The sequence below is a fragment of the Lagenorhynchus albirostris genome, chromosome 6, assembly GCF_949774975.1.
Source record: "Lagenorhynchus albirostris chromosome 6, mLagAlb1.1, whole genome shotgun sequence".
In the NCBI taxonomy this organism is placed as follows: domain Eukaryota; kingdom Metazoa; phylum Chordata; class Mammalia; order Artiodactyla; family Delphinidae; genus Lagenorhynchus; species Lagenorhynchus albirostris.
In genome coordinates, this window is record NC_083100.1 from 22,460,308 (window position 1) to 22,483,439 (window position 23,132).

Sequence of the window (23,132 nt, forward strand, 5' to 3'; positions counted from 1 at the left end):
GAGCCTGAGAGCAGGCACGGGAGTGGACTGGGGAGCCTGTCTAGCATTGTATCAATAGATTGGCATCCTTGAGTGTCTAAGAGGTTAGTAGAATTAGGGTGGTGGTGAAGATGGCCCAGAACAAGTTAGCTCTGTGGCCTGGGCTGGTAGGGAATCCAAGGAGCTAATACTGAATGGAAGTCTTTCCATGTGGAAAACAACCTGAATATGGAGGTTTGGTCAGGGTGATGGGATAAAAGAGAAGCGGGATATTACGATAGGAGGGAGTGAGATCACACCACTTTTGGGATCTTAGAGGCAGAGCTCGTAATGAAGTAGAATTCAGCACACTTGATTCGAGATCAGGGGTTAGGTTTGGTAGGTCAAGTAATGAACAAAAATTACAGGACCAGCATACGCATTGTAGTAAGGGTCATCTGAACTGCCAGAATCACAGAAGTGGCTGGCACATCACAAGTCATATTTTTATCACCGTGTTCTATGTAGTGTGATAGAAAAATCAGATATTCTGGGTTTTTAAAAAGTGATGGGTTTTATAATGTCAGTGAGCCCCATTTTCGATATCTTGAGTATAACATTGTGGGTGTGCTCTGTTTTTAGCACTCTTTCTGAAAGCTCAATTTCACTTTAATGTTCATAACTATTAAAATGTGCAGTGTGATACTTTTGATCTTTCAAGAAGTGTGGAAAACTGGTTTTATTGATATATGGTATGTGTACAGAGGTAATTGGATAATAATGGTGTAAATACCTACAGGTCCTAGGGTTAGTATAATAAACCAAGCACAAAAGATGTTCGTTCTTTAAAAGCTTTACTTCTCCTGTTTGCTCCTGCCTCATTACGCCCTCTGAATATAATGACTTGATATGTGTTTATTAGTTAAGTAGCATTACCTTCTTAGGATTATCAAACTTAGCAGGTGTTTTTTGATGGAAATGTTGGGAATACTTAATTGTCTGCAGACAGCCAGCCTAATGATTCCCATTTGCAGTTGCTTTAAAGAAAACAAACAACTTCCTGTAAAATGAAAGAATGGCTGCATTTTTGATAAGACATCTGTAGAAAATTGGTGGGTACTTGACAACAACCGGAAACCAAATTTTTTTTTTTTTTTAATGGGAAACCATAAATTCTTATGGTCAAAGTGACCAGATGTCCTATTTTTCTGTGGCAGTCCTGCTGTTCTGTCTAGTTATCCCCTTCGCTCTCAGAAGTGTTCTCATTTGGACAATATACTACGTAGTCATTCTACTTGTGGGTCTGATTTTGAGATTTATGGTCTACACTTTGAATCATTAGTTGAAAGAAGCAGCCAGTGGTTGATTTTGCCTGTAAGAGGTTCAGAGATACTGAACAAAGTTGCTTCTTTCTATGATTTCACAGTATATGCATTATAAAAAGTGTTACAATTTGTACTGAGTTTGGTAGTTGCTATTTGAATTCAGCAGGTGTGTGGTGAGACAATATTTAATCAGGGAGTAACAACCTTTCAAATGAATACATCCTTAATATCTTCTGTTTTGAGAAAGAAATATGGTAGTGTTGGGCCTTGGACTTGTGAAATGTTGAGTAAAAAATGTTTATCTAACAACGACCTAAGTCTTGATTATTTTTCTTTCTTCAAACAGCACTAATATTCTGAGGGACCCTGTGTGTTTAGGAGGATGTGAGCACATCTTCTGTAGGTAAGTAGTTATGGTTTATGATAGCTATACACACATACACACACATTTAGTGTAACTATGTTTTTTACTAGGTAATAGTCATGCAATCATGTTGATACTAGTGTTACCTTATGTTGTGTAACTCTCATAGATTGCAGTGACTTACTGTACATTATCTCATTTTGGTCCTTTCAACTGTCTTGATTTACAAATCAGAAACTAAAAGCTCAAAGAGGATGACTTGTTGACAGTTACAAAGCTTAGTAGGTGACTTTGCTAAGTTTTGGGGAAAAATTAATATCTGTTGTATAATTCAAATATGTCTCTCTTATTTTTCCAGTTAGTTTTGAATCCAGACTTTGCAAATTGTGAAACTTTAGTTCTTATCGTTACTGGATTAGTTTCCTAGGGCTGCCATAACAAAGTACCAAAAACTGGGTGGCTTAGAGCAACAGAAATTATTGTCTCACAGTTCTGGAGGCTAGAAGTGTGACAGCGAGGTGTCAGGTAGGTTGGTTCCTTCTGAGGGCGATGAGGGAAAATCTGTGCCATGCCTCTCTCCTACCTTCTGGTGGAGAATCTTTGGATTCTGACATTGTTTCCTTGGCTTATATAGATACATCACTCTCATTGTAGCCTTCATGTCCACATGGCAGTCTCCCTTGTGTGCGTGTTTGTCTTTATGTCCAAATTTCCTCTTTTTATAAAATACCCATTATATTGGATTAGGGTACTCACCCTGATGGTCTCATCTTAACTTGATCATTTACAAAGACCCTATTTCCAAATAAGATCACATTCACAGGTCCTCGGGTTTAAGACTTCAGCATCTTTTGGTGGGACACAATTTAAGCCATAACAGTTATTATAAAATTATACCCATTAAAGCCCTGGCTGAGAGGTTAGTATATTAGGTTTTCATTTCATCTTATTTCTTACTCAGTGGGAATCAATTAAAGGAGTGAATGTCAGTTTAATTGTCTGAGACAGGGTTAATATATCCTCCTTTGAATCAATCTTTTAATTATTTCAAGTTATGACTGTGATTATCCGGCATGCACAGACTGCAATATGAAGTTTAAGCACATGTGGAAGTAATTTACTGTATGACTTCAGTGGGCTGGGGGTGTGTGGAGGGCACCTATGCTTGGGGTCCCAATTTTGTTTCTAGAAACATAGGTCTGTTACATAGGGCATATCCAGCAGGAGGATGGGGTAGGAAATAGTATCTATTGCCTACCTGACGTCTCCATCTGGATGATGAAACGGGATTTCAGACTTGATATGTTCAGAGCAGATCTGTTGATAGTCCTCCCCTTTACCCTGTTCCTGCCTCGGTAATCTTCATAGCAGTAACTGGTGCCACTGGAATAAATGGTATCAAAGTTGCTCAAAGCGAAAACCAGTAGTCATACCTGGTTGCTATTTTACTTCCTTATCCCACGTCATTAAGTTCTGTCAGTTTCACCTCAAAATGTGCCCTAAATCTTGAACTTTCCCACTTTTCTCTATATTTATTACTGTTTATACTTTGGTCCAAGCCACCATCAAATTATTTCTCCTCAGACTATTTCATAGCTGGTTCGCTTCCCCATTTTCTACGTTCTTGTGGGTGATCTCACAGGAGATCTTTTGAAAATGTAAATCACGTTTGTATCATTACGGCTCTTAAAGTTCTTCAGTGACTTCCTATTACAATTAGAATGAAATTCAGACTCTGCTCTGAGGCCCATGAGACCCTGTGCAGGGCCCAGTCCTTGCCTGCCTCTCGGACCGCACATCCCTCTGGCTCACACTGTTGAGCCACCTTCTCCTTTTAGTGTATTAAACACATCAGACTCACTCCTGCCCCAGGACTTTTGCACTTATTATTTCTTCCAGCTAGAATGTACTTCTGCCAGACTTTTGTGAGGCTAGCTTTTCATCAGTTCCATTTCAGCTCAGATATTACCTCCTCCAAGAGGCCTCCCATTATTCCTGTATAAAATTTTGGCCGCTCCCTGTCTCCACTCTGAAGCAAGCAGATTTGTTTCAGGGGTTGTACTCACTGTATATAATAGATTAGTGACGAATCTGGAGCATAACAAACTTGAAATTGTATGTAATGAAATTGTATGTAAAGCTTGTGTATGTGTGTGTGTTCCATACATTTAATTGGATTCTAAAGGGGTCTGTGACTTAAAATGGCCAATGAAAGATTAAGGGAGGCATTAGAACATCTTAAAAGAGAAAATGATCACCTGTATGTGAACAGAGGAAAGAATTGACTCAGTGTAGTTTGGTTCATTTTTATTATATGATGCCAAGAATTAGGGTTTCCCATATAAAACTGAGACATTTAAAAAATACTAATTCATTTAAAAACAACAATAAAAAACCCATTACATAATAACATAAATAACACTTTTTAAGGAGAAATAACTATTTTGCAAACTAAAGAAAAAATAGAAGAGTGGCACTGCTTTTACATTTTTGCAGATTTCTTTATTTTGCTGAGTAGAAGACAGGTTACGTATTTTGAAGGGGGCTCCACTGTAAGAATCCTCTGGCCCTACAAACGAGAGGGTTACATGAAAAGGGATGTGGTGTTTGGAGGAGATGTGGCTTTTACGACTATTATATTACCCAGTCCTGCTAGAGCCCATCTGGTGAAGCTAAGGGAGGTGTGGATTTAGAGCTTTCTTATTTCAGGATTCACAGATAGGCTTCAGGGGGGATTGTGAACAAACGCTCGTGCACATCTTCGTCAGAGTCACAAAGGGTTTGTAACCCCCAAAGTTAGGAAAAACCTTTCTAACTATGAGACTGTAACTCTTGGACATATAACCCGAGGTAATTTAATTGAGTTTACAGGTTATAAAAGTACCTGAAAGAACCAAACATCTTTTCTCAAAAACTAAAGCCTTTAGACACTTGTACAAAAATAAAAGAAAAAACACCTTTCCCCATTTCTTTGCAGTAATTTTAGGTATCTCCATGAAGCACAGTGTTAGCTTTAGAGTAGGAAAGGTTGAGATGCATGGCTTACATGCATTAGGTACTAAATATTTTTTTATATCTCCCTCTGTACTCTCACTCTTTAGAAACTATAGATTTATTTGCAGGGAAAAATTATGCATCCTATTGTCTGGCCAAGTGTAGTCTCTACCTAGCAAATTACATAAGCAACTTTAGATTTAGATATGGTGTGTGTGTGTCAGTGTCATACTCTTTCAAAAACACTTTTAACTAATATTTTATAATTGACCATTGTTTATTAGAACAGCCTCTGCTTCATTTACTTCAGTTCAAACTTCATTTTTTTCAATTCAGATCCTGCTGAATGTATTGATATCTCTATATTTTTTGATCCTTTTTAAGTAATTGTGTAAGTGACTGCATTGGAACCGCATGTCCAGTGTGTTACACCCCAGCCTGGATACAAGATGTGAAGATAAATAGACAATTGGACAACATGATCCAGCTTTGTAGTAAGCTTCGAAATTTGCTACATGACACTGATTTTTCAGGTGAGAAATTTCACTGTCTCTCTTAGTTAAATAACTGATAAATTCATACTGATTTCATAAAGTATGTAAAATATGAATGACATATTTCAGATGTTAAGATTTATAGTGTTAGGAATCATTTTGAGAGGTGACAGATACCTTAGAGGTAATTAGGTCTGACTCCCTTATTTTATAGATGAGAAACCAGGGTCCAGAGAGGTTAAATGATCTTGCCTGAAGTCACACATGCAGTTAGTACCAGGAGCAGGAGAAATAGAGCCCGTTTCTTCTGATTGTCAGTCCAGAGACTTTTTCACCACCTATACTACCTGCTTTTTACAGTTATAATACTTTCTGTATAATATATATGGAATAGTGATTTTGTCCTTAAACTCAGTTAACTATTATTTCACAAGATAAAATACAACCTTTTGGGTATCACTTTTCTACAAATTAGTTAGATTAATTTTGCACAGTTTTGAAAGAGCAAAAATCTAATATCCATTTTCTTTTCTATTTAAATGGAGGTTAATGTTTTTCAAACTGTTCTTACACTGTGTATTAACTATATATTTTCCCATTGTGCTTTCCGCTGAGAACTAATTAGCTGTGGAAAGCAAGTAAAGTGTTTTTGAATCTTCATAATCAGATTGAAATTGTCTTTTTATTGGCCAGATACCATCATTTTAGCTTGTGTTTATGGGAGAACCTTTTCTTGACTGGCAGGATGCCATGAATGATTGATAAAGCTCATATAAAATGGTTGAATTTCTGTTTTGAAAACTTTTAATCTTAGTTTTCCAACATGATGTGTTATTGTCAGCTACTAAAGGTGAAGTTGATTGGGCAAAATAAAGAAAGAAGGCAACTACTTTGAGTCGTATTGACCAGGTCCATATTTCTGAGAAGAATTTAAATTGCAGTTTACCTAAGAAAAGTTTTCTTCGTCTAGTTTTCTGATTTTTGTATTAGACTCCATCCTTTCATGACAAAATGTGCTATGGTGATAAAGTTTTACTGATTTTCAGATGTAATTATATATGCACATGTTTTAAAAAGTACTTAAAAAAATAATATGTAGTAAACCTCTTTAAGAGCACAGTGAAGAAAAGTTTTATTAGTTCATCTGTAATGTTTTCCTTCTTTATCAAAGCAGTGCTGACAGACAGTGTTTTATTTTCTGTTTAAAACAGATTAGTGTATGATCTGTTACCCCTCCCCCCACCCCCTTACCATTGATTAAAACAGGAGTTGTTAATTAAGAGTCCATGCATTTTTAGGGCTTCCCTGTTGGCACAGTGGTTGAGAGTCCGCCTGCTGATGCAGGGGACACGGGTTCGTGCCCCAGTCTGGGAAGATCCCACATGCCGCGGAGCGGCTGGGCCCGTGAGCCATGGCCGCTGAGCCTGCGCGTCCGGAGCCTGTGCTCCGCAACAGGAGAGGCCACAACAGTGAGAAGCCCGCGTACCGCAATAAAAAAGTCCGTGCATTTTTAGCAGTGTTGGGGCTTGGGGCCGGGGTGAATTAGCAAGTCTCTTGAATTAAGTGTACAATATGAAAAAGGTTCATGTCTATGTGAAAGTGGCTTTCCTCAGATTCTTTAAGATGTGTGGTCCGTTAGGAATGTTGGCCATGCATTGAAATTTGGGTGCTATCTATATTTTGTCTGTGGCTGTCATGATGTTTCATTCTTCTTCAGTTGCTGTAGAGTAATATATTAGCTTGCTAGGGCTGCTGTAAGCAAGTACCACAGACTGGGTAGCTTATCAACAGACATTTATTGTCTCACAGTTCTGAAGGCGAAAGTTCTAAATGAAGGGCTAGGTGAGTTTGGTTACTTTGAGGTCTGTGAGGGAGGTGTGTGTTCCAGGCCTCTCCTTGGCTTGTAGAAGGTGGTCTTCATGTTCACATGGTATGCATGTATGCATGTTTGTGTCAAATTTCCCTTTTTTATAGGGACACCATTCATATTGCATAGAGCCCCACTTTCCTCATCTTTACCAATTATATCTGCAATGACCCTGTTTCCAGATAAGGTTATGTTCTGAGGTAATGGGATTAGGACTTCAATATATGAATTTTGGGAGGGACATAGTTTAACCCATAAACAAGTAATGTGACATTTTTAATGGTGATAATGGGGGAGCAGAATAACCTTCAGTGGGTTGATTGTAGTCAGTTATCGCATGCCGGGGTACTGCGTACCATGTGGTGCAAAGAATTAGATGACTCCTCAAGAAATTTTACTGTAGTTAGTGATGTTTGAATTATCAGTATGGTTTTCATATTTTGTGGACCATGGAATATGAAATGCCTTAAGATTTCATCATTAAAAAAGATATTTAGGAAAATTGCTGAGTTGAGAACAAGTTTTTGTGTGGGACCTGAGGCCTTTTGGAATGCTGTCTTTCTCATCTCAGAGGAGAGGTGGAGTTTGGGGAGAGAATTATGGTGATTCACTTTCCAAAGGCCATTTTGTGTTCATTTTCCTTATTATAATGAATAATAATTACATTTAGTCATTACTAGACTTTAGCTGTGCTGGCTTTAATAGTTTACTTATTTTAAGATGAATTGAAATTTCACTGATTGCCTAACCTATAATCAGAATTTTAGGATCTTTATTCTGTAGGTGAGGAAATTGAGGGCCTAGGTTAAGCAGGGTGGTCATGCTGTCAGTTTCTTGCTTATTGTTTTATCATTTAACACGGTGCTTTTGTTATACGTGTGGGCGTTTGTTTTACTTGTTGAATTGTGTTGGAGAAAAATTGGCAGCGTTAAGACTAATTCATATCCTAGAGACTAGACTTAATTAAAACAATTTTTAAAACAAACTCTTAGGTTTTGATTTCAATAATCCATTTTATAATGGTGACATCCTCCTTTGGTACATTTAGAGAAGATGAAATAAGTCTAGAGTATAAACATATACTTTTCTATCTGGATCTGTAATTTCCATGGTACAAAGTGTTTTCTACTTATTGTAAGTTGCATTGTTATCAACTTTTCCTCCTAAGGTCCCCCAAAACAAATTTAGCCTTGAAGGGCATTTGAGGTGTTTTCTTTCGGTATATCCCTTGGTTCCTTATAGTTTATCTGTTCAATATATTTCATGTATATATACCTTTATGTTAGTTTATTATCTAGCAAGTACTTCTAAAACTAAAGTATAAGGCAAACTAGGTGAATGCGTAGAGGGAGCTAATAGCTGGGGACGAATAATGGTTGATCCTCTTTATAATGAGGAAATTGGAAAATGATATCATTATAAAATAAAGGTATTAGATTAAGTGATTCCTGAGTTCTAGCTCCAAAATCATATGGTTCTGTTAAATAGTCAAGTGCTGAAGATGATGAATTAAGCGGAATGGTTGGACATCTCCCACATTTTCTATATTTATTTTTTTAAACCTGTAGTTCACAATTCATCTTCCAAATGAACCTTGTTACTTTCATTTACTATAAAATATATAATTACTATAATTAAGATGGGTAATTAGGAAGAACTTGTTAAATGGTGGACATAGTATATAGTGTACTGGAGATAAAGAAGCTTGATTTACAGTAATACTTTCTCAAATGAACTTCTAAATACTTGAAGAAATTTTTCTTGGTTCAGTGTACTTTAAAGAGAAGAGGTTGTCTGTCATAAATTTTTCTGACAACCATTTATGGATAATTTTACCTTATTCTTTAAAATGTAGTCTGCTTTCTACCAGTGGCGTTAAATTTAAAAGTTTTTATTTTCTCTTGCCCCCTATCATATTAAATCAGACCTTGCAGGTGCTGGTTAGGTTTTGTGAAGCATATGTTGGTGTTGGTGACATTAAAAAAAATGCTTTGATTATGCTTTCATAGGATCCCAACTTTCCCTTCTGTTTTCTGGTTTGGGAGAGATCCTGGTCTTTCTGTAGCAAATTACATAGTGTTTCATATATGCTATGACTTTTTTATAATAGATGAAGATGAGCATTTGAATAGTTGTGTCGCTGTTGTTTTGTTTTAAATAGAACTGAATACTTCTTAACTTACAAAATAATCATTCTTTAGTGAAGGTGTTAATGTTGCACAGATGGTAGCAAAGTACTTTCCTTTGATTTTTAATAAGGGGCTAGTTTGTCAGAGTTTTCTCAACTTCTGCTGTGAAACCTATAATAGAGAATAATTTGAAAGGCACACAGTGTACATCATTATAATCCTTTGATGTAGATTAATGATAGCTAAATCACATTTTCTAATTGCCTCCCTTTTCTTTAGTTTATTACTAAATTTTAAGAAAAACACTTGGCTAAGCAGCTCCTTAGCAACATGTGTGTTGTCTGTTCCTCGATATTTTGTGGTGTACTCAGAAATATTTAAATTCAGAGAATAGAATTGTTTTAAAAATGTCATCATTAGGAAATTTACTATGTAGAGGAAGGACCAATATTTTTCTTCATGAAATGAGTATGATAATTTATCATGCTTAGAAGCATTCACCCGTAAAAACTGTTGTAGCTGTTAGTAGTATGATTTATGCCAGCAGTGGTGGTGATTTTGCTTTTTACAGTCTTAACTTAGTTATACTGTGTAAAATCCAGAGCTTAAAATCATGCTTGCTGTACTGGTTCTTGCTTAGTTAGGACAAGATGCATAATCAAAATCTTCTTAAGTAAATTTATTACTGGATGACTAGTGAGATTATTGTGTACAATGTAAACTACATAAATATATGCTCTCTGCATTTACTCCTTTATAAGTTAGGAAATATGTGCTCCTGAGTTTGAAGTTTTGTTGTCTTTTTAGATTTAGATTTTTTAGTTGATTGAGTGTGTTGTTACTACCTACAAGCCTCAATTTCCTTTAAAATGCCTAATTCTACATTTTGGAAGTTTTATAAGTGTTGAGGACTTCAGAATTTGACATTGTTTTTAATTGAAAATGTCATCAGCTATGTTTAATAATAAATTTTAAAAACTCAAGTACGAGTTTTTACAGGCTACCAGAGGATTAACCTTTAAGACTTTGTAATGCTGAGTCTTCCTTAAAAAGTAATCTTGATAACATTTCATTTTGACCTTTTCTCTAGTCTCGAGATTATGTCGGAAAGGACTTGGTTTTGAAATCTACTTGTCACTGCAGAGAAAAGACCTTGTTGAATTTAGACATAAAGTCTGTGTGAATGGATCCTCATTCTGTTTGTTTTTATTTCCAAGATCCTGTCCTAACAGCACTTTTCTGAGCAGGTGATGTTCAGTTCGGATGTAAAAGGGTGTCAGAGGGTCTGCTCTTATTCGGATACCCACTCCTCCTTCCAGCTGGGTTTATCATTTACTGACTTGTCAGTGCAGTGCTTTCCTTTTCCATTTCCAGAAGGAAGGGATAGCTTCTTTGGAGTGGAGTGGCATTTGACTGAATTCTTTTGCTTGGCAGGATCATATCTCTGAAATTTCTACAGAGATAAATGCTAATTGTTTTTCAAAATCCACTGTTTCATTTTTTCTTATCTGTTTAAAGTGCTGTCTTTTACTTGGTAGATGGTAGATCTATTTATAAGGATAGGACTTTTGTACTTAAGAAACATGAGGTGAAAGAATAGGCAAAAGAGATTTTGAACTTTAGAGAAGATCTGAGCTTTTAGTTTATTAATCCTCTTGTGTATTAATAATTTTAAACTGATAAAGTGTTCTGTGTGAATAAAGAATATCTAAAAGGAATTCAAAAAATGATATTTCATAACTTTTCTTTTGCTAATATTTTAAGACATGAGAAATGTTGAAATGTATTCCCAGAAACAATAAGAAAAATGAAATTAAAATTACGTTGTCTCTTTTAACTATGAAAGCTTTGTAGGAAGAGCACACTTGACAATGTTTTATAACACTGTAGTAATGTCAGACACGCTTATTCCCTACACAGTGGCTGTTACCAGTCCTTAGGCGAAAGATGTACCGGTGGCTGTTGGTTTTCTTCTTAAAGTAACTTAGTGTTAGAACTTGGTTCATTAAAATTTTTCTCTTGATTCCATAATGTAAGAAAACTGTTATACAGAGTTCTCTTCAGCTTGAATGAGGAGTGACCTCTCAGGAGAAAAACATGATTCAAATAATGTCCTTTTTCCTTCTTTTTAAAAAAATAAGACAGAACATATTTCAGTTGTCCTAGTTGGTTATAGGAGATTCAGTCTGTGTTAATTTGGAGAATGAGTATCAGGCAATATGAAATTATTTGTTAGTCACTGTCAATCCTGTCAGGTGGTGGCGGTCATGGTGATGGTGTTTTTTCTAGTTTCCCTGCCTTTCTGGTGTTCTTTTTTATACCTGAAATGTCCTCTTGATAATCCAGTTTGTGTGGAGAGAAGAGCACTGAATTGGGAGTTAGGAGACTCCCTTCCTCTCCTTTTTAACTTCAATGCCTCATATTTAAAATGAGAGAATTGGACAGGTGATCCTTCAGATTTCTTCTAGCCCTTAAATTGAATTCTAACCTCCCTTGTATCAATACCTGTCAAGATTTAAGAGAGGATATCAGATAATTTATTCATCAATTCATCAATGTTTTCTGAGCACGATTTATGTGCACACCTCTGTGCTGGGCTGACCTGGGTTTTACCTGCCTGTGTGGGGCGAGAGAAGAGAATTTCAAGGGAATATTTTTTAAAGAAAAGTGAATGGGCTTAAAGGCAAAAACAAAGCAAGAGAACCTGAAGAGGGATCACTGCCAGAATCAGAAAGGGAAAACTGTACAGTTCATCACTGACTCTTTCTGGAGCATCTGTTAACAGGCAAGATCAGTAGGTCTGAAAGAATACAATACGTACAAAGATTATACTATATGTGTGTAGAAAAAGGCTCACTTCTCCATTGTGTCTCCTCTACTCACACTACTGTGTTACATACAGTACTGTTTCACTTATGACACCAGATGTGTGGGTTTTCCACACATCATGCTATTCTGTGACATCAGCTGGGTGTCTACAGTTTACTCAGTTCTGACACTGTCCACTTGGGGATAGTGTCAGATCTTACAGGTTAAGAGTCCCACAAGACTGCCCCCCCGACCCAGCCTCCACTCCCCCCCCGCCACACCAGGTGCCAGTCTCAAGTCCAGATTGTGCTTCTGACCAACTGGCTATAGATTGGAAGCTCCCGTCAACTCCTCAGGTTTGAATAATTTGCTAAGTGACTCACAGAATTCAGGAAAACATTTTACTTACCAGATTACTGGTTTATTATAAAAGGATATACCTCAGGAACAGCCAGACAGAAGAGATACATAGGGCTAGGTATGTTGAAGGGGTAAGGGGCTTCCATGCCCCCTCTGGGTGTGCCGCTCTCCCAGCAGCTTCACACGTTCATCAACCTGGAAGCTCTCTAACCCTGTTTTGGGGGTTTTTTAATGGAGACTTCTTTACATAGGTATGATTGATTAAATCATTGGCCATTGGTGATTGGCTCAACCTCATTCCCTCCTCTCTTCCTGGAGGTCAGGGGGTGGGACTAAAAGTTCTAGCCCTATAATCCAGGTTGGTTCCCTTGGCAACAAGCCCCCATCATTAGGGGCTTTCCAAAAGTCACCTCATTAACATAAACTCAGGTGTGGTTGAAATGGGGCTTGTTATGAATAATAAAAGACACCCATTTCACCTTTTTCATTGGAGCTATTTTGGGAACTGGGAACACAACTAAATTTAACAAAAGATGCCCCTGTGGTTCATACGGGAAATTACAAGGGTTTTAGGAACTATGTGCCTGGGACAGTGGACAAAGACCAAATACATATTTCTTGTAAATCACAATATCACATATAGTGTGTACTTAGTGAAACTTTTGAATGTTTACTTAGTGGCAACATGAATTCAAATGCCAGCTCTATCACCAATTAGGTATATAACTTCATGTATTTTATTTTCTATTTGTTTAATTTACCTAAGAAATATAAGAGAACATTCTCTTAGTAACTGATTAAGCAATATAAAAGTGTGTAAAGTGTGAAAGTCCCCCCCTTCACCCTTTATCCCCAACCAAAAAACCCAACATCTTTTTCAGAGGTACTGTTTTCATTGTTTAACCTTCCTAGTCTTTCTTTTATGAATTTATGAAAATATTTGGACATAAACACAATAGAATTTTAAAAATGTAAATAGGGTTGTGCTACACTTAAAGTGTCTTGAGGATGTTTGCATGTTAATTGACATGTATCACGGCTACATAAGATTTTGTAATATAAATGCTGCATAGTTAACTGATTTCCACTTGATGAACAATAGTTAACTGATTTCCGGTGAATGAACACTGACTTTTTTCCTAATTTGGGCTATTACAAATATGGCTGCAATTAACACATCTATGTTTTCAGGCACATGTATGAATATTTTGTATATTTTGTAAGATAGGTTACTGGAGGTAAAGTTGCTTTGTGAAAGAGCATGTACGTGTAAAATTTGCAAATATTTTATCACATTGTCCCTGAAGTTCCTCAGTGCAGTGCTGCATCTTTGATGATACTTGGCAAAGGGCCTGTCATGGCTTCCTGCACGTACAGGGGGTTGCGATATAGGAAAGGAGCTCTGAGCTTTGGGGAACTGACTGTTTTTATAATAAGCAGAAATAGGGGAGCTTTTTTCCCCCTGGGGAGACACTACTGCATCCCTCACGGTGGCTTGCTGCAAACACAGCCCTGAGCAATGGCCTGGGTACAAAGCAGCCAGGGCCTTGCCTTCTTGGTACATCCTGCAAGAGTGTGTAGGGATGTTCAGGAGCCCGGGCGGCCTGTCTCTTCCAGCATCAGTGTTTTTTCTCTAGGTGCCTTCAGTGGTGCAAGCCAGAAACATATGAATTGTTTTTGTCACCTTCTCCTTTATTCATTTCATCACCAAATCCTGTAAATCTTATCTCCTAAATATTTTTCAAATAATTCTACTTCTTTCTTTTTCTACTATCACCTCCCCAGGCTGTCGTCTTCTACTTAGACTCCTCTTTCGGCCTCTTAATAATTATTCTTGCATCCACTCTTGCCTTCTTCTGACCTATTCTCCCACACTCAAGCCAAGAGGGATCTTTTAAAAACACAGGTGTAGTCATGCCACCTGATTCATATAAAGCAATTTATTGGTTTTGTATTGCTCTTAGCATAGGTATCTAAGTCTTTAACATTGCCAGCTAGAATCTGCACGGTCTGACTATCGCTTTATAATCTTCATCTTTAAACCACTTTATTCCTTGCTCTCTCTGCAAGGCAAGTGTACTGGTTGTCTTTTAGTTACTGAAATGTATCATACGCCCTCTTGCTACTGGGCTTTAAGCATTTTATCATCTCTCCCCTGCCTATTTGTTTAATTAGTAGCCTTTTAGGTTTTGTATTTTACCATTTCTACTGCTACAGTGCTCGTCAAGCCACTGTGATCTTTCTAGTGGATGATAGCTATGTAACTGGTCACTGTGTCCATTCTTTTCTTCTAAAGTTCCTTCTCAGTAGCAGCCAGAGTGATCATTCTAAAGCATAAAACATTCTTCTTCCTGAATTGAGTCTGAATGAGATCCAGCTTGCTTTAGCTGGGTTGTATGATCCCATTAAGTTCATTTATTTAGCAGGAGGCATTGGTTGAACATCTACTATGTGTTAGACATTGAGTAGACACTGGGGAATGGCAGGGTAGAGATACAAACTTCTGCCTTCCTAGAGCTTATATTCTGATGGGATGAGACAGACAAGACACAAAAATAGGTGTAAAATAAGTAGGAGGTGAGAATTTGTAAATTTAAATAGAGTGTCAGGGATGATCTCACAAAAAATGTGACCTTTGAGCAATGACCTGTAGTTGGTGAGAGAGTGAGCCATGCAGATATTTGGGGAAGAGGTCTCTAAGCAAAGGGTCAGCAAATGTGAAGGCTTTGAGGCAGAAGCATACCTCTTGTGTTTGAGGAACAATAGGGAGGCCCAGTGGCTGGAATGGTGAGGAAGGAAAGAACAGGAGGTGAGATCAGGAAGGAAATGGAGGGTCTGGTTATTTCTGGCCTTTTAGACTAAAATTGTGGCTTTTATTAAGAGTCAGATTGACAGCCTTGGTGGGTTTTAGTGACAGGATCTGACCAGTTATAAAAGGACCACTGACTGCTGTGTTGAGAATCGACTTAGAGCGGAGGAGGCAAAGACATCGTCAGGGAGAGGACAAAGGAGGGTGGGGCAGTAATCTAGTGAGACAGTATGGTACTGTGGTGGTAAGAGTGGAGGTGCAAAAAGTAGTCAGATTTTGGATGTATTTTTCAGGTAGAACTGGTAGAACTTGTAATTTACATATGGAATGTGAGAGAGAGAACAGAGACAGGTTTGACTCTTAAGGGTTTTGTCCTAAGGCAGCCGGACTGATGGATGTGCCATTTACTGAGATGGGAAAATTGTAGGAGGAGCAAGTTTTGGTCATGCTTGGTGTGAGATACTTACTAGGAGTAGACATGCAGGTAGAGTCGTTAAGTAGGCAGTTGAATAGTGGAGCCTGGAGTCCAGGGGAGAGGTCTGGGCTGCACTTACACATTTGGAGTTGCCAGCGTATACATAAATAACTGCGTGTATGTTATGTATATATATGATTATTAAGGGAGAGACTGCAGATAAAGTCCTGATCCCTCCCACCTCAGAAGTGAGTGGAATGAGGAGTAGCAGCAAAAAACCCCGAGACTGAGCTTTTTATAGAATGCTTCTGCTTACCTGCCTGACTTCATTTCCCTCCATTTTCTGCTCCTTTTCCAAGTTCCAGCCACAATGGCATGCTATCCATGGAATATGCTAAACTGGTTCCCATCTTAGGACCTTGGCACTTACTCTGCCTTCTGCCTGGGAAACACTTTCCTAGATCCGTAAGTGACTGCTTCCCTCTTGTCATTTAGGTCTCAACTTAAAAGTGAGCTCCTCAGAGAGGCCTTTCTTCATGACCTTAGCTGAAGCAGCAAGGTGTTTGTGTAAAGAGTGCTCACTCACAAAATGTCATTAGGGACAATGAGACAATGATTATTTTCTTTCTTTTTTTTTTTTTTTTTCTGCTACGCGGGCCTCTCACTGTTGTGGCCTCTCCCGTTGCGGAGCACAGGCTCCGGACGCGCAGGCTCAGCGGCCATGGCTCACGGGCCCAGCCGCTCCGCGGCATGTGGGATCTTCCCGGACCGGGGCACGAACCCGTGTCCCCTGCATCGGCAGGCGGATTCTCAACCACTGCGCCACCAGGGAAGCCCTATTTTCTTTTTTAAAGTTCTAACGAATCTTTGTGTTTTATTTCCTGATTATAAATAGTATCTTTTTAGAAAAACTTTCTTATATAGTATATAATACATACATCGTAAATGTATAACTTGATGAATTTTCACAAACTGAACTTACCCAGAAGAATAAACAGTACTCTAGAAGCCCCTCTCATTGCCTGTTTCCAGTCACTGACTCCTTTCCCCATAGGGATGATCACTGTTCTGACTTAACACGTTAGATTAGTTGCAGCCGTTTCTAGGTACTCTTTTATATCTGGCTTCTTCTGCTCAAGAGCATGTTTGAGTATATAGTTATAGTTCATTCATTCTCGTTAGTTTTTTGTTTATATAGCTCGAGGTTACTTTAGATGGTACCTGAAGAGTTGTGACTATTATCTTTAATTCCCGAGATTCATTTTGTCTGAAGTAAGTTGAAATCAGGTAGCGTAGTCCTTTCAACTTTGTTCTTCTTCAGTGTTGTGTTGGCCATCCAGGTCTTTTGCTTTTCCACATTATAGTTACTTTGCTCTTCCATGTAAATTTTAGGATTAGCTTGTCTATTATTTTTTTTTAAAACATACTGGAATTTTCTTGGGATTATGTTACAGTCTATAAATCTGTCTGGGAGAATTGACATCTTAACAATAATGAGTATTCCAGTTCATGAACACGGTATGTCTTTCCAATTGTATAGGATTTCTTTCATAAATATTGTTAATTTTCAGCAATCAGAGCTTGTACATATTTTGTTAGACTTGTACTTAAGTATTTTTTTTGGTACTATTATAAACAGTACCAGATTTTTTAAAAATTTCAGTTTACATGTTCATTGTTAGTATACAGAAATACAGTTGCAGTTGAACTTGGTACATTGACCTTGTATTCTATGACCTTGTTACAGTCACCTGTTTTATTTTTTTAAAAAGATTCTCTGGGATATTCTATATAGCCAATCAAGTCAGCTGTGAATAGACACAGTTTTATATCTTCCTTTACAATCTGTGTGCCTTTTATTATCTTTTTCTTACCTTGGTGTGCTATCCAGGACTTTCAGTATGACGTTGAATAGGGATGGTGAGAGCAGACATCTTCACCTTGTTCTTGATGACAGGAACAAGATAATAGGAACAAAACAGTAGTTCCAGTTTTTCTTCATTAAGGATGGTACTAGCGGTGTGTAGTTTGTAGATGTCCTTTATCAGGTTGAAGAAGTTTCCTTTTATCCTTAATGCTGAACCTTTCTAAAAATAATGAATGGATGTTGGATTTTGCTTTTTTCTATATCTGTTGAGAAAAGTCACATGGTTTTCTTTTAGTTTGTTGATACAGTGAATTATATTGATTGATTTTCAAAAGTCTTTTTTTAAATTAAGCATCAGTTAATAAGTGTTAATTTTTTTTTGACTACTGCTTATTAAGTCTCATACCTGCCTATCAGTCTGTTTATTTATTTAGTATAGCTTTTCTCCATGGCTCTTATCACTACCATACAGCAGACTGTATGTTCTACTTATTTATTTGTATATTTTGTCTTTCCCGTGTTCTGTTCCCTGCTGTGTCTCCAGCCACTAGAACATTGTCTGAAATAAAGTAGGATTCTGTAAATATTTGTTGAACGAGGATATCTGCTTTCAGGGAGTTCAGAATCTAGGAGGGAAGGAAGAAGTACACAAATAAAAGGTGATACACCTTAGGAGAACTATCAACAAAATTCTTTGGGAGCTCAAGATGGGAGAGATTGTCGTGTAACAGATTTCTTTTCCTTTTTCCTATCAGATGTGAAAGAAGAAACATCTAGGAAAAGTTTATTTAGTGATGCAGAATATAAGAAGAATTCAATAAAAATGTGGTTTAGTCCTCGAAGTAAGAAGGTCAGGTATGTTGTGAGTAAAGTTTCAGTGCAGACTCATCCTCCTGTGATAAACGATGAAAATGCTCAGCAGGCCTCCATGTACGAATTTGTCTCTACAAGCCCTCCAGTGGATGTTTCTGAGAGAGCTAAGAAGGCTTCCACAAAATCTGGGAAAAAAAAGAAAAAGAAAACTTTGGCTGAAATCAACCAAAAATGGAATTTACACGCAGAAAAAGAAGACGGTAAACCTGACTCCGAAGAGGAATTTAAGGAAAAGCTAGTATCCTTCTGTAGCCAACCATCTGTTATTGCTAGTCCGCAGATAAATGCTAAAGTAGACTTACTAGCGAGTGGCTCCATAACAAAATCTGAATGTTCTAGAAGCTTAACTGAAGTCTCTTTACCATTGGCTGAGCACATTGAGTCTCCAGAAATTGAGAGCAGGAATGAAGTAGTGACTCCTGAGAAGACTCTCTGTGAAAGCGATCTTACGTCTAAGAAATCCTTGCCATCAGGTCATAATGGGAAACGTGGGCGTCGCAAGAGACTTTCCAGTTCTGTTTCTAAGAGACGTAGAAGCAGCAGTCCGAGCACCAGTGGAAATTCTATTAAGCAAACAGTGCTCTCAAAAAACATGCCATTGCCTGGATGTTCTTCACCACCTTCAAAGAAACTTAAAGTTGGTGACACAGTGAGGAGGAAAAGCAGTAATATATTAGATGAATCCATTAGCCCTTCACCAGGTACGCCCCCTTCTACACTGAATAGTCCAAGTTACAGACGAATGATGTGTAGTCCCTCAGCAATGAAGCTATCGCCCAGTAGTCTTATGGCTATGAAAAGAAATCATCGAGGAGAGACTTTGCTCCATATTGCTTCAATTAAGGTAGGATGCTTACTCGAAAATACAACTTCAGAATGAGACCCAGTATAAAACAGTTTCTTTGGAGTTTGTGGAAAATGATATAAGATTACTAGGCTAATTAACCTAACCAGATGTGATACTTCCTGTGAACCAGAGAAGCAGAAATTCATAGGGACTGTATCCCTACCTCAGAGCAGTGGCCCCTAGTCCTGAGGAGCTTGATCTTGCAGGACAAAACCAATATTTCCGTATTTCAGCTTCAGCTTTGCCAAGTGCTTTCATTTTTGTCTATTCCATAATGTTTTTTGTCAGTTTTCACCATTTTGTTTACCCATTCTTCTCATGCTTTATGGATATAGACAGACAATTGCCAAGTTACTGCTGGCAACACATCTTTATTACCTAACTTCAGAGCTCAGGGGCAGTGTGAGAGGGGATGAGCTTCTGTATTGTTGACACTCCTAGTGGGTACTGCCGGGATCTGGGAGGTTGCGAGACGTGGTCTGTACATTTCTCCAATGACCTGAAAATTTGATTGTCAGAAATGGCTCCTGTGGTTCACCACAAAGGGGCTTCTCTGGAGCCCACAGTCAGCCCATTCCTTTTCCTAGCCTATTCACTGAGTTACCTTTATTGCCTCTACACCTGGGATGCGGCAGTGTTCGTTTTTTGGAACCTGGCTAGTTTGCTGAGCATGTGGTGTATGTACTTGTAGTGGTTAATCTTTGAAATTGATGCAAGTGCTGCACGTAGAGGGGAGCAGTTAGCATCGTAGCTTTATAGACTTTGGTCTGTGAATTCATGCACGTGTTATGAAAATACAATATGGGAGAGATTAGTACTAAATTAGCGTAGCTTTTATGATCTTTCAGTAAATTTACTGGGAAACCCTTGGGTCCTTTGCATGGATGGGGAACTTTGGGAGGTCTGGAAAGAGCCCCTTGGGGCCCTGAACATGAAGCTGGTGAGCAACATAAAATGTCTAGGAAGAACATGGAGTAGGCATTGAGTCCAGGGATTCCTGTATTTTTCTGTGGAGAAAGGGAAAAGCAAAAAAGTGAGTTTCTTCCAACGCTTTTTTTTTCTTGCTTTATCTTCCAATAAATGATGAATGTAGGATCTCTACGCCTGATGCCAGTAAGGGGAGAACCTGCAACATGACTACTTTCTAGGCATTTCGTATCCTATGAACAACTTGAATTTTTGGAGTTGGCTCTGGTTACGTTTTAGTCTGATTTTTTCAAAGCATGATTTTAAAAAGCAGACTATATTTTTTGTCCTCTTTGTTTTACTTATATCTATGTGTTTGTGTGTGTATTATATAATATATAATGTATAATAATCCTAACATAATGTTATTAATGCTTCATAGATATAAGTAGCTAGCATAATAATAAATATTTTTTGTTCATTTTTCTGGCTAATACATACATGTAGACTGCTTTAGTTTCTACATTTTGCTTACTGGGAATTATTTTCAAACCAGCAGTTAAGCATCTGCTTCCATTGGTAGAGAATTTTTCACTCAGTCATAAGAATCGTTTATCTTTATTAGTGAGGATCTCTAGGACCTAGAGTCTAGGCCATGGTTTGGCACATCTTTCTTAAAGGGGCAATTAGAGTAAATATTTTCGGCTTTGTAGGAATATAGTCTTAACTATTCAACTCTGTTTTAGTGCAAAAGTAGTCATAGATAATATGTAAACCAATAAAACTTTACACATGAAATTAGGTGTCGGGCCTACAGGCCATAGTTTATCTGTGCTTGGCGTAGGCTGTGGAAAAAAGCCCAGTGGAAACTTAAGACAGGAAAAAAGGGTGGCATGATGCCATCTTGGTGAATTTTCTCCATTGATATGTTCAAGATTGCTTCAATACAAGTTTTGTCAGATTGTCATTTTACTTAGCAATTGTCTTGCCAGAATTAGAATTACTCATTTTGATTTTCTTGAACTTATCAAATACTATACTGTCATTCATTGGCAGATTCTGATATAGTACATTTAAGAAAAGTTAATTGATTTCTATTGTTTTTTAAAATGCCTATTTAACAATAATGTCCTCTTTTACAAATTTATTATAAGGTGAATGCATGTCCCCGTCTCAGCTGGATTTTAATAATCAAATACTTGAAGAAAAATCAAAGGATTTATCAGTGTATTTATCTTTTTATAAATAGTATTCATTTCATTTTCTATCCTAATTTTTTTGTTTACAACCGAGAATGGATAATCTGTGCATACTTGAAAACCAAATGCTGCAATCCTGCTGTTTTGTTTATGCTTTGTATCCACCTCCTTCAGAAAAGGATTTGAGGTGGCTCTAAAGTTAAAGCTACAGTTGGCCTTTGAACAGTGCAGGGGTCAGGAGGGCTGACCTCCACATAGTCGAAATCTTCGTATAACTTTTGACTCTTAAAAGTTAACGACTAATAGCCTACTGTTGACTGGAAGCATTATTGATAAAACAAAGTCGATTAACACATATTTTGTATATTATATGTATTATATACTGTATTCTTACAGTAAAGGAAGCTAGAGAAAAATGTTATCAAGAAAATCATAAGGAGGAGAAAATACATTTATGGTACTGTACTGCATTTAGATAGCATAAGTTTACGTCATCTGTTTATAAGATGAATCGTCTGTCAGTACATGCATCAGCGTTGTCTTATATGATACAAAACACTGTAGTTGGTATATGTATTACTAACACTAGACATCAAAAATGAAAAGATATTGTGAAGAAGAAATTCATATTTATTTACATGTATAATGATTCATGCATTGATAAGAAGCAGCAATATGATTGCTTTATGGTAGACTAGTGTAATTGATAGAGTTGCATCACTGTAGCATAGCTATATACTATAAATGAATCATAAAATTTTATGGCCTAAGTATTACAGTCATATTCATATTACAGTATTGGAAACATCATTACGTTTTTTTAAAAACCACTTACCTGTGATGATAGGCTAATGGGCAGTTTCTCCAATTACAAGAGAGAGGCACGCTGTACAGAGAGGCATCTTGTATGGTAATGTAATTCTTTGAGAGCAAAGTTATAAAACAGTAAGAAGACTAACACATTACTAATTTTATATTAAATATCACCTTATGTCTATGTAAGGATAAACTATTATCTACATATATTTTATGCATTCATGACATACCTAGCTTTTCTTAATTTTTTTGATAGTTCTGTGCTACCTGGGTTGTCTGCAGGGTTTTTCAAATTGTCACAAATATTCCAAAAACTTTCCAATATATTTATTGAAAAAAAATGTGTGTATAAGCAGACCCGCACGGTTCAAATCTGTGTTGTTCAAGGGTCAGCTGTACTATAACATGGAACGAGGAGCAGGGAAAAGGAGTTACTGCAGCTGAGTCATGAATACAGACCTAATGACTTTGCAGGTAGCCGGAACAAATGAGGTTTTTTGCTGTCAAAGATAGATTTTGTTGTTGTTATTGTAGTTGTTATTTTCCCCTGAAACATCTTATAGACATGCAGTGTCCACATTTTCCATGTTTCCCCCAGATCCTAAGTGTGCACTGTTGCACTGTGCATGCCTGGTGGATACACTGAGGGCAGAGAACCCCACAGTAGTTTTACTCTTCTGTTGGGCTAGTTAGCTTCCCTTGCTACAGTGATGGCTTTATAGAATGATCTTTGAACTTAGTCACATCATTAATAAAATTCTTTAATAGCTCGCCCCAGACCTACCTCTGGGCATCTTTGTTGGCCATAGCTATCACCCTAGTGGAAGCTACCTGTATTTTCTTGTCCTAACCACTTGAAATAGTTTCCTATTGCTGTCATAACAAATTTCCACAAATTTAGTGAGTTAAAACAAGGCAAATTAATTTTCTTACAGTTTTGTAGGCCAGAAGGCTGTATGAGTCTCACCATACTAAAATCAGTTCGTGGGCTATGCTACTCTCTGGAGACACTAGGAGAGAACCCGTTTCCTTGCTTACTTGGGTTGTTGGCAGGAACTGTGGTTGTCCTTCTGGTTGTAGGACTGAGATCCTGTTTTCTTG

General features: G+C 37.5%; 1 protein-coding gene across 1 annotated transcript in view; it reads left to right on the top strand.

Annotated features, from left to right (window-relative positions):
- BARD1 (BRCA1 associated RING domain 1) overlaps nucleotides 1-23,132 on the top strand; it is a 76,641-nt gene that overhangs the window by 10,042 nt on the left and 43,467 nt on the right. Inside the window, exons 2-4 of the mRNA XM_060151303.1 lie at nucleotides 1,630-1,686; nucleotides 5,026-5,174; nucleotides 18,146-19,107. Coding sequence (XP_060007286.1) covers nucleotides 1,630-1,686; nucleotides 5,026-5,174; nucleotides 18,146-19,107 — 1,168 coding nt within the window. The remainder of the gene's footprint in view (nucleotides 1-1,629; nucleotides 1,687-5,025; nucleotides 5,175-18,145; nucleotides 19,108-23,132) is intronic.